The sequence below is a fragment of the Periplaneta americana genome, chromosome 1 (genome assembly GCF_040183065.1).
Source record: "Periplaneta americana isolate PAMFEO1 chromosome 1, P.americana_PAMFEO1_priV1, whole genome shotgun sequence".
NCBI classification, from domain to species: domain Eukaryota; kingdom Metazoa; phylum Arthropoda; class Insecta; order Blattodea; family Blattidae; genus Periplaneta; species Periplaneta americana.
The window spans coordinates 111,101,668-111,118,796 of NC_091117.1; the positions used below are offsets into that span (position 1 = coordinate 111,101,668).

General features: G+C 34.4%; 1 protein-coding gene across 1 annotated transcript; it reads left to right on the forward strand.

Annotated features, from left to right (window-relative positions):
• The first annotated feature begins 547 nt into the window (after positions 1-547).
• LOC138699725 (protein dpy-30 homolog) lies at positions 548-16,079 on the forward strand. Its single transcript, XM_069825828.1, has 4 exons — positions 548-948; positions 1,159-1,229; positions 1,314-1,465; positions 15,606-16,079. The coding sequence occupies exons 1-4, from the start codon at positions 933-935 to the stop codon at positions 15,700-15,702; spliced, it is 336 nt and encodes a 111-aa protein (XP_069681929.1). The 5' UTR covers positions 548-932; the 3' UTR covers positions 15,703-16,079.
• The last annotated feature ends 1,050 nt before the right edge of the window (positions 16,080-17,129 follow it).

Genomic DNA, 17,129 nt, shown 5'->3' on the forward strand with positions numbered 1-17,129 from the left:
CGTCATTTTGAATCATATCACAATAAACTCACATACCAGTAGAAAGAAGCGCAATATTACTAATAATAATCGTACAAGAAACCATAAAGACATTCCTCAGTGAACCTTGGGAGTCAGTGCCATCTGGCGGGAATTTCATATTTTCTCCATTATAGCTTTAACACAGGCATTGCTCAAACTTGCCATATGATTCCCTACACTTTTTTTAAAAGGAAAGGGTCAAATATGACCTGGTACTTAAGAAGAAACAATCTGTTTAAAAAGAAACACACAGGAATCAAAATGAATTGTCAAGGCCGGTAAAGAGAAGTGAAGCGAGCATCAAGTCGGCCGTGCATGGAGTAATTAGGTTTTCTTTTCGCTACTTGGGGCGCTGCTAGATGTAATAAGTTCTTCATCGGTCAACAGATGGCAGCAAGATCAATTTCTACATTAGCGCCTCTAACATCTGTTAGGGAAACTTTGTAAGTAGGGTTAATTCTAGCTGGGGGATGGTTAATCTCTGTGGTCATCTGCTATATTGTGATCAAGGGTTTCACGCAATCATTGGGATTTCCTTAAATCCTTTGTCAATTTTGTGACAAATTTTAAAACGTCTGAACTCAGCATAGGCAAATTGTTGTGCAGAATTACATGTTTTCATTCGAGTGTAAAACAAATGGTTGAAATTAAATTTGAAATTCAGTGTAATTAGCGCCATGTGGATGACGTCCGAAGCTGCGTTGTGAGTTGGTTGTTTTTGTAAGTTTTTCAAATGTTTTGGGTCCTGCCATTCTGTGGTCCTGCCGATCACTATTTGTTACCAACTTTGCAATTTATTTTGTCAATAAACAGTCAACTTGAAAAAGGATTGCCAAACTTTAGTTGTTAAAGACAACTTGTATGAAGCTATGTAATGGCTGTTTAGTTATGGAGTTGTTATTGAATTGAACATGGCATCCGCAACGGGTAAGTATAAGTGACTGTGTAAGAATTGTGAACATTTATTTCCTTGAATATTAGGATAAGTTAATTTACAGTATGGATACCATCATATTTGTCCACTTCTTAGTCTTAAATGTTGGTGAGTTCCAAATGTTAATGTATGATTTACGAAAACAACACGGTTATGTTTTGTGTTAATAAATTATGTTATTTCACGTGTTATTTATTATCTAGATCAACCGACGACTGAAGAGCAAACTGACCCTCAACCTTCTGGAAGTAACGGTATTTCTGAGTCAGCACACGTACGTAGATTTCAATCTGTTTTTGTAGTTCGTTTTATTGTGTTTATTGGGAAAGATTGGAATGTTCTTATTTTTTATTTTCAGAAAGTAATATCGTGCGAAAAGGACGTCGCAATGGGTGATGTAACAACAAAGAAATCACGAGTGGATTTACAGTCTTTGCCAACTAGACAATATTTGGATCAAACTGTTGTCCCTATCTTACTTCAAGCTCTATCAACATTAGCCAAGGAAAGGTATATCAGTTTGAAGCAGTGATGTATCTTCGATCCTGCTACTCACAACACACTGAGGAAAAAGTATTGAAATCATTTAAAATAATCTAAAAATTGTAGCATACCACTCGAATGACGCGTTGTGATCACTGTGGAAGCTGCAAACCCACCCCAAATACCTTCGTTTGTAATATACTCGATCGATGATTTTCTCAGACATTGTCACACTAAATTACACGTAACGCAGTGGTTTCACCATTATGTTACACTATGCGCGAAAACACTCCTGATAATGGGAAAATACCGTAGTAGTTGACGTGCAAGTGTTGCATTATTCACATAGTGCATTTTTTGTGACATAGCGTTATTTAACACATAACTAATATAACATTGGAGATAGGCCAGTTTTACACTAATCCTAAACATCTTGATGGGATAATAAAAACCTAAACTAACCTAACCTAAGTGCGTCGGTGTTTATTCCAAAATCGGCGGAAGTCGCTCAACGCTCGTTTAACCAATATTCGTTCAGTGGGCGGTGGATACTCTACATTGACCCAAACCAAACCTAACCTGTCACTACCGGTATTATGAAAACGTGCATATTTATTTTTCCAGATACATGCAAATTTGTAAAGTTATACCATCTCTCAGCTTCATTTTATCATTATATAATGCAACACATATCAGATGTCAGTCCTGTGTATGGTGCGTAATGATATCGAAGATTCATTTAAGTATTATAAGTATATTATTAAAACTTTAACTATGTTATTGTTAACTGTGGATGGCCTTTGTGTTGTAAATGTGGGGAGATTATGTTAGGTGTATTTGAAATATAAAATTGTTATTGACGTGTTTTATGCATGAATTATAAAATAAATCTTGATTGTACAACTTTTAACACTATATCACTTCGGAATATGTATTATATATCTGTCGCGTGTTAAATATTACAGTACCTGGTTAACTAGTTTCAGTCTGTTATTGGCCATTTCCAGAATTGGTGCTGGTTTTGGAGGCTTTTGTTTGTTTTTCTTGTGGGGGTGTGTTTGTGTAGTGTAATGTGGAGTCAAAGAGAGTGTGTTCTGAAAATGAGTTGTGTGTTGAGAATTTCATTTGGATGTGTTATTGTGTGTTTATATAGTTCGTATTGGTCTAGTTTCTGGCTTTTTGGTTGAATATGTAAAATTTCCATGTCTGTGTTTGTCTCTGTAGGTGTGGTTAGCATTTGTGATGTGTTCTGCATATGTGGAACTGTTTTGTAGTTTTGTTATGGCTGTGATGTGTTCTTTGTAACGTGTTTGAAATGATCTGCCTGTCTGTCCTATGTAGAAGTTGTTGCAGGTGTTGCATTTGAGTTTATACATAGTAGGTTGAATAAGATAAAATTAACATACTGATGGGGCAAAGTTATTACATTCATTTCAATAATGGATTACTTCTTTAGCCAAATGCTTTTCTAAGAATCTTTCTGGAATGACTTTAGATCTGTGCTGCAACATACGAGAAATCAAGGCCAGCTGAACAGTAATCATTCCAGAGAAAATACTTCCTTATCATGCGCTGTTTGAAAATATTTTCCTTTATTTGCTGATTAAACACATTACTCATTTTAACTTGATATTTTGCAACAACATCTACTAAGCTAGTTAAGTCTTTGGTCTAGGAATATTGTTTGGAACATATTGCATAGCCATGTTCACTGATGTTTACTTGTTTCTGCTGTCTTTTGGTTTAAGACTTGACATGGTGACTAATGCTGGAACAATTTCCTTACATATATTCTATAGTTTAGCGCTATTTTCAAAATGAATGCAGAATAGAAGATTTCTGCATAAAATAAATTTAATTACAAATTTTTTAATTTTGATTTGATTAGTATGCTTAATGGGCCATAAAATTTTACTAAGTTACAAATATCGAATTTGAATTTTTACTGAATCTCATTCCAGATTTTGCAGAGTCCAAACTTTCGGAAATATTTTCCATGCCAAGTTATTAGAAATTATTGTGTATTATAAATATATAACATTTAAAGATGCATTTAGAAATATCTAGCAGGAGAAGAAATTGTTCTTCGAATATAAACACTTGAGATTCGGCATTATTTTTACTGTTTCTATGAGAGTTCCTGAATGGAAAACATTTGGATTTATAAGACACAATTTAGTATTACATTACAAATCCATTAAAATATAAAAGTGTCCATAATCATTTTGAATGCATGTTTAATTAATTTACTGAAATAGTTGGCATTGCATATCTAACAAACTTCCAACAGTTCTCTAATCTTAACTGCTCTGCAAGGTAAGCCATGAGTGAAATTTTTACCACACATTCTTATTGATTGCAATAAAAAAACTGATAAAATTTCATCTTCCTATGGTTAATGAATGAATGAATGTATATTGGTATTTAAGCAATATACCTTTCGGTGAGGCGGCACTTCACATTATTAGTATACAGTGCCAACTCACCGTTTTACACAAGTCATTTAGGAGATTACTTATTTTTAATTTATTATTGCAATTCTTCCACTAGTCTTTCCTTGTCTGTCATCAATTCTTCCACAAATTTACTCCTAACCCATTATTATACCAAAAATACTATAACTCCCTCCTGTATGACACAATCCCTCACTCTAAATCTCTAATTATTTGCACTTTTCACTACTCACTCTTCCACATTGCTACTTTTTAGGTCTTCGTTTTCTTTTCTCATGATTTATTTCCCCTCCACACCATTTCCTTAAGTCATACTTTTTTTTCACCTTGTTTTCCCCTCTTTCTTCATCACTGCTCCCTGGACTATTTCCAACTTGCATTACTCTACTTCTCATCAGCCTCGATTTAGATCTTAGTTTCTTCACCCACTTTGGAATTGCTCCCATCTGATGTCCACTATTTCCATTCGCTTGCATTGAGGTCTTATTCTGCTGTGCTTGCTGAAAACCAGTTCGCATCACTCCTGTTTCTTCTTCAGTTGACGTTGCTGCCTGCTTTCCGGAAATTTTTGCTGAGTTTGACACATTTGCAATTTGTCTCGCGTACACTCACCACACTTGTGTCACTAACCTCGCCTTTAGATACGATATTCTTGATTTTTTCTTTCAAAATTTTTCTGTTTCTTTTCTTTTGAGCCTACATTTGTATCCTTTAACGTTACTAAGCACTCCTCTACACTAAAAACCAAATTGTGAATCTTAATTTTGTCCTTGATAAGTTTCGCGAATTGTCCATTTTTTCGTGCTGCTCTAAGAAAAAGGATTAAAACTCTTCTTTTTCTTATCACTTCGTAGCTCCAGTCATCTGTTCTGATCGTTGTGTTCCCTAGCATTCTTCTATTCTTTATAATCCTCTCCTTCATAACCAAACTCGTAAATTATGCTAATATTGGCTTAACTTGTTCTGAATTTTGTATTTGCTTCTTTCCTCCTGCACTTGTCCATCACTCACGTCCATGCCAAAACACACCCAACACACTCCTAATATCTTCTCATATGTATCGATACTCTGTTCTCTATTGTTTTCTTCTATTCTGAAAAATAACTAGTTTTTCTCCTCTTTTCCTCCTCAAATTGATCCCATTTGCTTTTCAGAATTTCATTTTCCAGTTGAATTTCTTCCATTTTCTTCCTTAGCTCTGCCATGCTCTCGTTCATTTCCATTAGGTCTTGTTTCCCTGTACTGTCCTCCATTTCACTATTATGCACACTTACTCACTGGTTTAACACAGGTCAACGCCTCTACTACACGTTACTATCTGCTAACTTGCACAAAGCGAACCAACTTCCTTAAGACTGGCTAGGGTTAATAGTTTCTGAGGAATAAAATATTTACCTTTTATATATAATATATATATATATAACTTACATACAAAAATGCCACCTGCATTATAATTTTATTTGAAATATTTTGATTTTTGATCAAGATATCCCCCATGCATGTGATTCTTTAATGTGCTATCAAGTTTTATGTAATGTTATTAACAGAGACTGGAAATTTGGCAGAATGCCTTTTTAAATGTGTTAAATCTATCTTCATTTTGAAAGTAAATCTGTACCTTTGTGATTGAAACGTCACAGTTTTATGTTGCCCTTTTGTGCCTTTTTTAATATAAATGCCTGATTTACAAAATAAATGCTTTTTTTTTTGCCTTTATTCGATTATTTATCTATTATTTATTAATTTATTATTAAATTGCGTACAGGTATATTTTAATTTATTTCTATAACTGCTACGATGAAAGTGACTTCACCGAATGTATATTATTGTCTTTCAGTCAGTTCATATTTTCTTTGCAACAATGAGTGCTGCCGTGCAAAAAATGTATAACAGTAAGTGTTTTAATTATCGCTTGTGTTTATTTGACAAGGCAACAATGAGTGGGGGTCTAATGTTATTTTTAACAGTTATTTTTCTTTCAGCTTTCATTGCGATGTTGTTGTAGCTAGCAGCAAGATGCCGAAATTGAGTGTTCCTTTACGCAGTAAATTGCAAAGTTACGTTAATACTTTTGGATCCGACATAGTTTGTACTGACGGTAAAGTACTTACATGCAACATATGTGAGCAGTCAGTGAACTACGAAAAGAAATATTTCATATCAGTACAACCAAACACAAAAATGCACTTTCCAAGGCTACTGAGAAGAAGATTTCTTTGCTTCCAACAGTAATTGCAACATCGAGTCGAAAATCTCAATTTGCATTCGATTTATGTAAAGCTTTTCTTGCTGCTGAAATCCCTTTGTGTGGAAATTACAGAATCCTACATTAAGACAGTTTTTGGAGAAGTATACAAACGAATCTCTGCCTAGCGAGTCAAGTTCGCGAAAATGATATTTAAGTGAATGTTACGATGACACAATGAAAATCATTAAAGATAAAATTAAAAATAAGATCTGGATTTTATATTGATGAGTCACCTGATCCTATGGGTCTTTTCATTGCCAATGTCATTGTTGGGCCATTAGATCCTTCAGAAGATGAATCAATGAAACCATTCCTGCTTACAACAGAGTGTCTGGAGAAAGTTAACAATTCAACTATCGCGCAGTTATTCACCAGTTCGTTACAGTTACTGTGGCCTGAAGATATTCAATATGACAACGTGTTACTTTTCATCAGTGATGCTGCACCATCCATGAAAAAGGCTGGAATAACTTTAAAAGTGCTATTTCCAAACATGCTTCATGTGACCTGCATAACACACGGCTTTCACAGAGTGTCAGAAGAGATACAATGCTTGTTTCCAGATGTCGATAATTTGATTTCCAGTATTAAGAAGATCTTCTGAAAGCCCCATCAAGAATTCTGACATTTAAATCCATTGCACCAAATATACCTCTGCCCCCCCAAACCTATCATAACGAGATGGGGGACATGGGTCTCAGCAGCACTTTACTATGCTTCAAATTTCCTGACTATAACTGAGGTGGTGAATGCACTGGAAGAAGAAGCATCTTCAATTGTAGCAGCAAAGAAACTTCTCAATTCTTCGGAAGTGAGATTTAACTTTCATTGCGGCCGAGTTTGGTTTCCTACCACAAGTGATCTGCCAGCTTCAAGAAAGAGGGCAGCCTTTGGCGAAGTCAGTGAAAATTGTGGATGATGCAGTGCAAAGATTGAACAGTGTACCAGGGAAATGGGGTTCATTAGTTAGGGAAAAGTGTAAAAATGTGTTTTCGAAAAATTGTGATCTTGATAAACTTAGAAACATTTAAAAAAGGTGACAATTCTATTGCAGTTGAAATGGATCCTACAATGATGCTATGTTTTAAATTTGCTCCAATAACCTCTGTCGAAGTTCAGAGGTCATTTTCTCATATGAGATATGTGTTATCTGACAGGAGACTCAACATAACCCTAGAGAACTTAAAAAAGCATTTGGTTGTTGTGTGCAACGAATAAGGCATTGGAATACATAGGCCTTTTAAAAACATGTTTGTGTCAAGTACAACACTAGCATTTTATTTAAAACTTCAAAGTTTTTTAAAATATGACGATCGAGTTATTGAATAGTGTAATCTAGTAAATAAATGGGTCTAGTTTTTGTAATTGCCTTTTATTGCGTATTTTAGCTATTTATAATGCCTTTTTGCCTGCCTATTTTAGCTATTTATGATGCCTTTTAGCCTGATTCATGTCTCTGGTTAATAATTTGACTTGTGGATTTTTTTGTTTTTGTGATATTTCATTTTCGAAAAAAATATTCCATATACATAATTAATTATCTGAAATATGAATTTAAATAAATTTTTCATCAAAACACACTTACTCAGTCTTCATTCTCATACTTTTCGTCACTTAGATGCAACATTTTGTCTCAATAGGACTAAAATTACAATGCATTGGAACTTTCTACATGTTGGGAAATGTAGAAAATTTTGTTTTTGAAAAATAAGCAAGTAATGTTTTTCATGCATCTTATTTGTTCAGAACTACCCTGTACCATATGTTACCCCCTTGGAAACCTTCTTCTTTTCTTCATTGGACATTTTACTGGGTTTTGCTCTCTTCCTGCTGGAGAGGCCACTGATTTACTTTTTCTGATGCGCATTTTGTCTTTTAGCTCATGTGAAAGGCAGGGATTAGAATGGAGTCATTTCGTAGAGTCTTTCAATTCCAGACTTCTTACACAATCCATGTTGAACTCACAGTTTGAACAACAGAGAATTCCAATTTCTTTTTGAGACAAGCACTTCTTTAGCGCAATTGTGCCAAATTACATGAATAAGTCTGTTATTGGCATTATCTTCACAATTTGCTGGGTAAGATTCACTTTTTTTTTTTTTTTTTGATATGTGTCAACACATCCTTCAGAGGACTGTCTGTTATACCAACACCAGGAATCAAGTCCCTTAGGACAAGATTCGTGGAGCGGATTATCATCTTTGGAGATATAGTGCTTCAGTGTACTATAAACAGCAGCCTTCATTTTCTGCACATCAGGAATGTTCTTTGTTATGGCATTCCTGCAATAACTGGTTAACATGTTGATTTTGTCTATTTTCAAACTACCTTCCTTTCTTCCCCCAAGAGTGACCCCTTTCACACTCCACTCTTTCACCACATTTCAAAGAGCAGTATTCAGTCGCTTGGCAACACAATTAACACATTCATGTTTTTCAATTATAATTCCCCTTCTAAACACCTGGATGTCATTCAGATGGACATGTGTTTTGGCATCACCATCTGAGACCATTTGAGTATATATATCTCATCTATCGCTCTGCAACAGAACGTTTCCATAGAACTTCTGCAGCATCTCTGTCCATTGCATTAGAAGAACCAGAATAATTATTCTTCTCACATTTACCTGATGCAACATATTTAGCCTGCCATTTATAGTCGCGATGCTGTTATTCCTGGCGTGACTCCTCCTCTTTGCTTATGTCTTAGGAAGTGAAGGCTCTATAAAGTCTAGGCAGGTAGTATCGTTCGCCATTTTTGTTCTTTTGTTGCCGAGCTACCATACGAGGAATCTATTTGCCACACCGTTAAACATTATCATGTCGTAGCTCCTATGATAATAAATCAAACGCACTGTAATTGAGCAAATAATTGAGCGGCAAATAACGTCTTCATGTGCCAATGAAAGAGCCAAAATGGCGGGCGATTATATTAAGCATTTATCGAGCCTTAAGAAATGAATAACGTCTTCATAAGCGAATCACAAGACGCACACGTTTAAATGTAGCCACCTGCAACACGATTGGCTGCCGGAAATTAGAGCGACGGGACTATATAATATTCAGGGGTATCCTTGTCAAGATCATGTTGAACTGTTGCACACTTCCCACAATACTAGGAAAGTATATCAAAGTCTAACACTATCCCAGTCAGAAAATCTATAACCACACCAATGCCATAGTTGCTTGTGTCACCTCATTTATGCCAGATTACATCATATGAGACACATATACCAATAATTTCTTTGTTTTTTACATCAACATCAACTTCCTTGTGGGCACGACGAACTGTCTCAGAGGCCAAATTCAAAACTTCATTTGTTTTAATTTTCTCCTCTTCTATCAGACTGTTCAAATCCTCTGCATATGGCTTTGCTCCCAATCAATTCATCCCTAATCACAGATAAAATTTTTGCACTGCAGCATGACCTTTTTCTATGTCAAGGAATGTTAACTTTTGAAATTCTTGGTGACCTATATAAATTTGCTGCCACAGATTCACATGCACTGCATTTCACAATAAATTTAGAAGAAATCCTAATTGTTTAGTTATTTCATTTTCGACAGTTTTACTGTTACATTCTGCACAAAGTATAGTGAGGGTCACATAAGAACAGTTCCTAAACAGTAAATATTGCCGTCTTGTCAATGTTGCCAACTGTTACCAGATATCACATATGAAGTAAAATCACAATCCTACGTACTGAATGACTTATTTACTTACTGTACTTTACCATTATGTTGGAAAGATATTCTAGCTAATTTAATAACTTGTAACATATTTTCGTAAGCAAACTATACGAGCAAGAGATCAACATGTTTGGTATTTTGTCTGGCAATAAGAAATTCATTGGTTTGACTAAACAATTGATTCATGAGACCTAACCTAAAAATGTATTTTGTTTGACCACAAGAAATTATTAGTACTAACTCCGAAAACCGAATATGACCATGAAATGTATGCTTAAGAATACTTACTCCTAATAATTTTGCTATTCTAGTTACAATTGCTGTCTCTGTGAGCATAATTATTACTTCTTCATTATCTTCTTTCGGTTAAATCTGAAAGAACAGAACGCCAGTAGGGGAAGTTATCCCCACTCTCGCAGCACACTTTACACTGCCATCTGCCATGCTTTTTCCTCTTTTTGACATTATTGTAATAAAAATCTAAACACGAAAGAAATTCATTAAAATATGAAATGGTATTTCTATCAATTACCCACCTACATTATCACACCCAAGTATGTTATTTCTTTATACTTACCTAACTATAGTTTTGAATTGTAACCACAACGCAACACATGAAATAACTATTATGTATTAATACTGATATTAATTCATTATTACTATTTTCAAATTTCACTAGCTTCCAGTAACTGGCTCAGAAATCTAGTACAATTTTAATTTCATGGAACTCCAGTGTGTCTCAGCTGCCAACATAAATAGTTACAAAATCACTACCATTTATAGGATTTGTCAGTATCGAAATTCGAAACGAAGTTAGCAAAAGAAAATTCAACTTGCAAACATGAAAATCACCACAATTCACTAGCATATGTAGTAATGGGGGAAAAATTGTTAGGTTTCACCCTTAGGATATGAAGTAAGCTGATCCGGACTAGACATTTTTCACTATTTTACTCAAGACACTGGTATGCACTAATGTATATTCACAACCATTTTACTGATTTTCATTCTCAGTCACACACTTGGAAAATGCATGTATTTTTTGTTCACTTCTACTTAGGCCTACACATGAATTATCATTTGATGCACCATGTTTTGATGTTTCTGCTTCACTTACAGTACAAACTGGATTTTCTGCAGTTTTACTTAATTTTTTTTAGCATAAGCTAACTTACCTAACTTGGATTTCTTCGAAGGCCTCTTTTTTTGTTTTTCTATAACTGTAACTCCATTCTGAATTCAGCCTACACACTACTAGTAATTAAAATAACACTAAAATATTATTAATGTACTTTATTGTTACTTATTATGTCACACGAACACACTGAAATGTACGAAACACCACAAGAAAGTAAAACTAATTCATGGAAACTAAACACAAGTGCGAGAATACTGTTCAAATGTAAACAATGATTCCACCAGAGAAAGTACATAAATCAAATCTCTTATTTTACTTTCTAAAATATGTGAGCTTCATAAAGCATAGAAATATTATATATCTAAAATATACTGCACATTTCATAACCAAATCAAAAGTTGTCACGAAAAGTTTGTTTTATGTAAAGTGAATAAGGAATTTGTTTTGACTAAAAGGGCTATTAGAAATTAAACCCTCAAGACATTGAACACCGCTTCTGAAATAGGCAACGAGATATACAAGTGGTAAATTTAAAATTAGATTGAACACTGCTTTTGAAATAGGCAACGAGCTATACAAGTGGTAAATTTAAAATTAGGACAATTGAACTCAAAATATTAGAGATGACATTTGCAACAAAGTCCACCGAGTTAACTTTGTGGTAGTGCATCTGCCTCCAGACTAGCCGGCCCGGGTTTGATTCCTGGCAAGGTCAAAGATTTTCATGTAAAATTTCTACTTCAGCGGTAGAACTTCTAATCACTAAATTGTGCACCAATATGCCTGGGTTAAATCCCACATCTCTCCGCAGTGCATATGAAGAGAAGGCATATGTCACTGTTGATAGTGATTCGTCCATGGGATGGGGATGTTAAGCCTGGTGGCTCCTTGCTGCTATTCGAGAGGAGTAGGCTATGTGCTGGCACCGGGTTTCCCCTTCTCCCTTTCTCAACTTCATCATCCTCACCCATTCCCTACACTACACTTACACGAACACTTACACATACACTCAGAATAGTACTCGACATAACTCTTCACAGATCCACATCATGCATAGTGTGGCTCGCCGATGTGGTGTGCAACTTGAAAAGGGTCACAGTTCTGCCATCTATCCACAGTATGTGGAACCCGAATCACGCAAAGTGAAGTGGGTCTAGGCATTAGGCACACACACACACACACATTTGCAACAAAAGAATGGGCATGGAGACTGCAGGAATTTAAAACCTAGTGACACGCAGCGTCAGTTAAATGCTGTCCTGTAAACATTTAAAAATGGCGGAAAATAAAAAACAAATATAGTTTCTTACAATAAAAAGTACGGAGTATTTTTTTTAAAGATAACATTTTTCATAAAAATTGGTCAGATTTCACTCATGGCTTACCTCACAATCACTGAGTCTCGTTGAATACAGTACGTGAACGTCATTGAAAGGATACTAATATTAGAGGTCGTACAAAACAGGGGTTCGTTTTTGCTGGTTGGTGAATATGTACATACTTTATTTTTTTCTCCTTTTCAAAATTTTATGTTTGTGAACTTGAAATATTACATTTCTCAAAATAAGTTATGCAACATCCAAGTGTCACTGGTGTAGCTTGGTCAGCTATGGCGCTTGTCTGCCAGTTTGGAGTTGCGCTCAGTCGCAGGTTTGATCCCCGCTTGGGCTGATTACCTGGTTCAGTTTTTTTCCAAGGATTTCCCCAACTGTAAGGCGAATGTCAGGTAATCTATGGCGAATCCTCTGCCTCATCTCGCCAAATATCATCTCGCTATCACCAATCCCATCAGCGCTAAATAACCTAGTAGCTGCTACAGCGTCATTAAATAAAGAAGTAAATAAAACAAAAAAAAAATTCAAATAAAAGCCTTTATCAAATTACACACCACAAAAGCACTTGGTGGGCATGGAGGTAGAGCACTAGACCTCAGTGCTAGAATGTGTAAAAATGATGTACTTGTGTTATCCAATTTTCCCTATTAAGAACGAGATTTTATTTATTTGATAGTAATATCGTAAAATAGACAATAAGGTCAAGATTTTTTTATAATCACAATTTAATCAAAATAATAATTGAAATTATATAATAGTTATAAATAGTTATTTTAAGACTTAAAATTTGAGTGTAGTTGATTCTCAGCTGTTTTACATATTTTGGGGATAGTGCTGCCCCATCCTCAGTAACGTTTTGTACTGTAATGCAATTACCTTAAATTACTAAAAAATGAAATAATGTGTTTGAAGCGGATAAATATGGCATGTATTTGATTAATATAAATTGAGATTTGAAGTAATTTTTCAATATTTATCATCAATTAAAATTGTGTGTGTTGATATAATTGTTACAATTTATTATCTTTAAAATATATACTGAAGAATATAAATTAGTTTATAATGTTGATTGAAGTGAAATATTGGTCTAATTGAGAAAGGGCAAATATACTATACAACTTGGTTGATTCACCGAGATTCATTGATGTAATGTTTGAACAGATTGATGTGTCTTCATTATTGTTGCACTGTTGTCTGACAGCTGCATAGACTGTTTAGGAATTTTTATCAGTTCTGTTACTATGTTGATTAAATTGTAATGCAATTAAGTAGTCAAATAGAATATTTTTTTCATAAATGGTTTTGTCATTTCCTTTGATTTTGCGTGTAATGTTCTCCTTCAAATCATTGAAAGTTGAGGGTATGTAGGATAGACTCTCTCCTTCAGGTAACTTCACAGAAAAAAGTATGGTGAGGTCAAATTCAATGATCTTGATGGCAAGAAGTTCCTGCAGAAGATGTGGTTGTCAAAGACACTTTGGATCAGTACTTTGAACTCATGAGAAGTTGTTAATACCATTGACACAGCTCAATATCATCCAGTTGCTCAACGAATTCATAAAAATACATCAGTATTGTATGGTGTTCACTGTTTCGTCGAAAAAGTTGGACCCACTATTCTCTCTGCTGATATTGCCCACCAAACTGCGACTTTCAGTGAGTGCATAGGCCAGTGATAACCACGTTGGATTCACGACCTTAAAAAAATGTCATATAGACCAACTGTCAGGCAGCAAATGGAGTAGCCATCTCTTTGTGTTTATAATAACGTTTATTTTTTCTATGACAGAACATCTTAAGAAATGTGTTCACTTGTGTATTCAGCAATGCTTAGTGATGCTTCTAACTTGTCAGATAAATGCAGCCTTCTCTTTGACTTTCAAAAGAGTTTTCATAGAGATAGGTAAAATAAATATTGCCATTATTTTTTATGAAAATGACTGAGTTTAGGATAATGTGATTTTTCACGTGCTCTAAAAAATGCTCTTCACATAAATCTCTACTTTTCAAAATACATCTTTCCGCACTTGTATTAGTTCATGCTGTAAATTTAAATTAGCACTGCTAACATCAATCGACATGTGGTTTGCAAATAATAAAAAATCTATTGCCTGAAAATATTCAGATACTCATTGATGGCTAGTAAATTCTGATTTAAGTTTTTCCAAAAGGTTGCAACATTGTTCATTCTTTTGATTAGAAATATTGTTTAGTGATTTTAACATACAAAATAGTAAAGCACTTTATGTAGAAGCTGGGATTTCCATAAATCTAAGCAGTATAGGAATGCTTTTACAGCTGCAAAGCATGATTTATGTTTAAAATATATTTCTCTTGAAGTCTGCAATTGAGATGATTAAGATCCTCACAGACTTCAGTACCTCTAAAGAATCTGAGGTCACTTATCGAATCTTCATTTTTAGTTACAGAATAGAAGTTTCCTAAAATAAATAGATTGACAAAAACAAAGAGAAATAAATTAAAAGATTAATTATACACTTAGTAATATTATTTTACTACATAATAAACATGTCACATTTTCTCCCCATTTCATTACAAAAAATGACTTTTACAGTCCTCTTAGAATCTACATATACATGAAGAGCTTGGTGTTTTGAATAGCACTGTGATACAGTATAATTATACTGTCTGTAGTATGTTCCAACACTGAAGCTGTGTTGTTGACGTTATAGCATGTGACTTTATACCAGTAGGTATTCGGCACATTATATGGAGGTAGGTTCAGGTCGTGAATCGAACGTGGACATTACTATGGCTTATTGTAATGTGATTTCTGTTTTGTGTCTAAAAATTAGCTCTCTACTCATAAGCATTACTTTGTAATAATAATAATAATAATAATAATAGTGACAATAAGAATAGTAATGACGATAATAATAGCAATAGTGATAATGATTGAAATGTATTCCTGTTCAGTTGAATGAAGAAAAGCATGAGCTTTGTATGAGTCACTCTGTATGTAGAAATATGCACAGATGATCATATAGAGTTATGTAATATTTGTTGTACACAGAGATTTCTTTCGTTGTTTGCATACTGTGTTTGTGTTTGGTGCATTGCCTTTCCCCTCTCTCTCTCAATAAGAGTGAAAATGGGATTAAAATGTGAAAATTGAACTTTTAATGTTAAAACTGTAAGAGGATAGGCTTTGAAGTAATATGATGGTTCTGGTTTCATTTTGACCTCAAGTTGGTACTAGTGTAATGTTTATAATATTATATTTCTTGAAAGTGCCCTTCAATTTAATGCCAGTTCTCATTATTCTTTTGTTGTGATGTTTTCAGGCCACCAGACCCTATCAACTTTCTAGCTGGATATCTGCTCAAGAACAAGACACAGTATGATCAGAGCACAGGGATTTCTCCGGCTGCAAGTCAATGAAACTTCCAGAAAAAATCTCTCTGTGTTATGATGGACATTGTTGATTGTGGCATGTTATGTGTTTTTGTGATTAGACAATAAAAGAAAGGTATTCCAGACAGTGAACAATCACCTTGATATGTACTGTATAAGACACATTACTCTTAAGATAATCATAAAAATATGTCTAAAGTCAAGTCCAAAGTTGATTTGAAAGCATCAGGAAAATTAAGCTATTGCCCAAGTAATTAGAGATGAAAAATCCAATTGTGCTTAACACTATATAAGTATCTATTGTGAAAACTTTCAGATACAGTTTCTATGCTGTCATTAGAGTTCTTATAACATAGAGGGTGATTATCAAACAACTTAAGTTAAATAAATCTTGAAACTAAGTATTATAAGAAAAATAATTCATTAATAACGATGTTCCATTTGTAGTTTTTAAGATCATGATGCATGTAAGTATAGTTACAGTTATTATTTTAAAAAAGTCTACCATCATGTTGCATACAGTTCCTGTAATTCTGTTCCCTTTTTGTTGACCACATTCAATATTGCAACTTCATCATCACTATGATCTTTGTCACTATTTAAATCATTGACATTACTCATTTCATCAAACAGAGAATCATTCTCAAGATGTTTTGCAACATGCGAACACATTATAAATAATAATGGTACATTGAAATTATTATTTTTTTTTTTGCAATGGTTATCTAGTGTCTGGGTGAAATCAAGGTGATAATGCCAGCAAAATGAGTCCAGGATCCAGTGCTGAAAGTTACTCAGCATTTGCGCTTAATGAGTTGAGGAAAAATCTCAATCAGATAACTTGTCCCAACCAGGATTTGAACCTGGGCCCGCAGTTTTGCAGTCGAACATGCTGCTCACATAGTGGATAAAATCTTTCTTACACCATAATCAAGATACAGGAACTTTCTTTCAACTGACCAAAGCTCCATTGTAGCTCATTCTATCGCTAATTTGGAGTAAGCTACTTGCTTCTGTCTCTCTAGACTTGCATAAGGTGTCATCAACCACAGTGCAATTTTATAATTTTAGTCAACAAGTGATGCAGTATTCTTAATCCTATGCATCATTGCTGCACAACACTGTTTCACCAAATCATAACTCAGGCTGGTTCATTGTTTGTTTACACTTTTGAAGAAGTCCTTCAATAAGTATTCTGGATGTTCATGGAAGAGAAAGCTTTAAAGTGTAAGTATTCATACTAACCATAACAGAATTTAGAATTTTTACATTAATACAATTCAGGGCACCGTGCATGTACTACTAGTGGCATCTGGCTGAGGAGACAGTATGATCCGTTTCAATTACTGTTTTACGTTAACAGCTGAAGAAATGTGCTATATTGTCATTGAATGTGGCTTTCAATCAATAATTAGGGCTTGTAGGCAGCTTTTTTGAAAAGCTCACTTGAAACG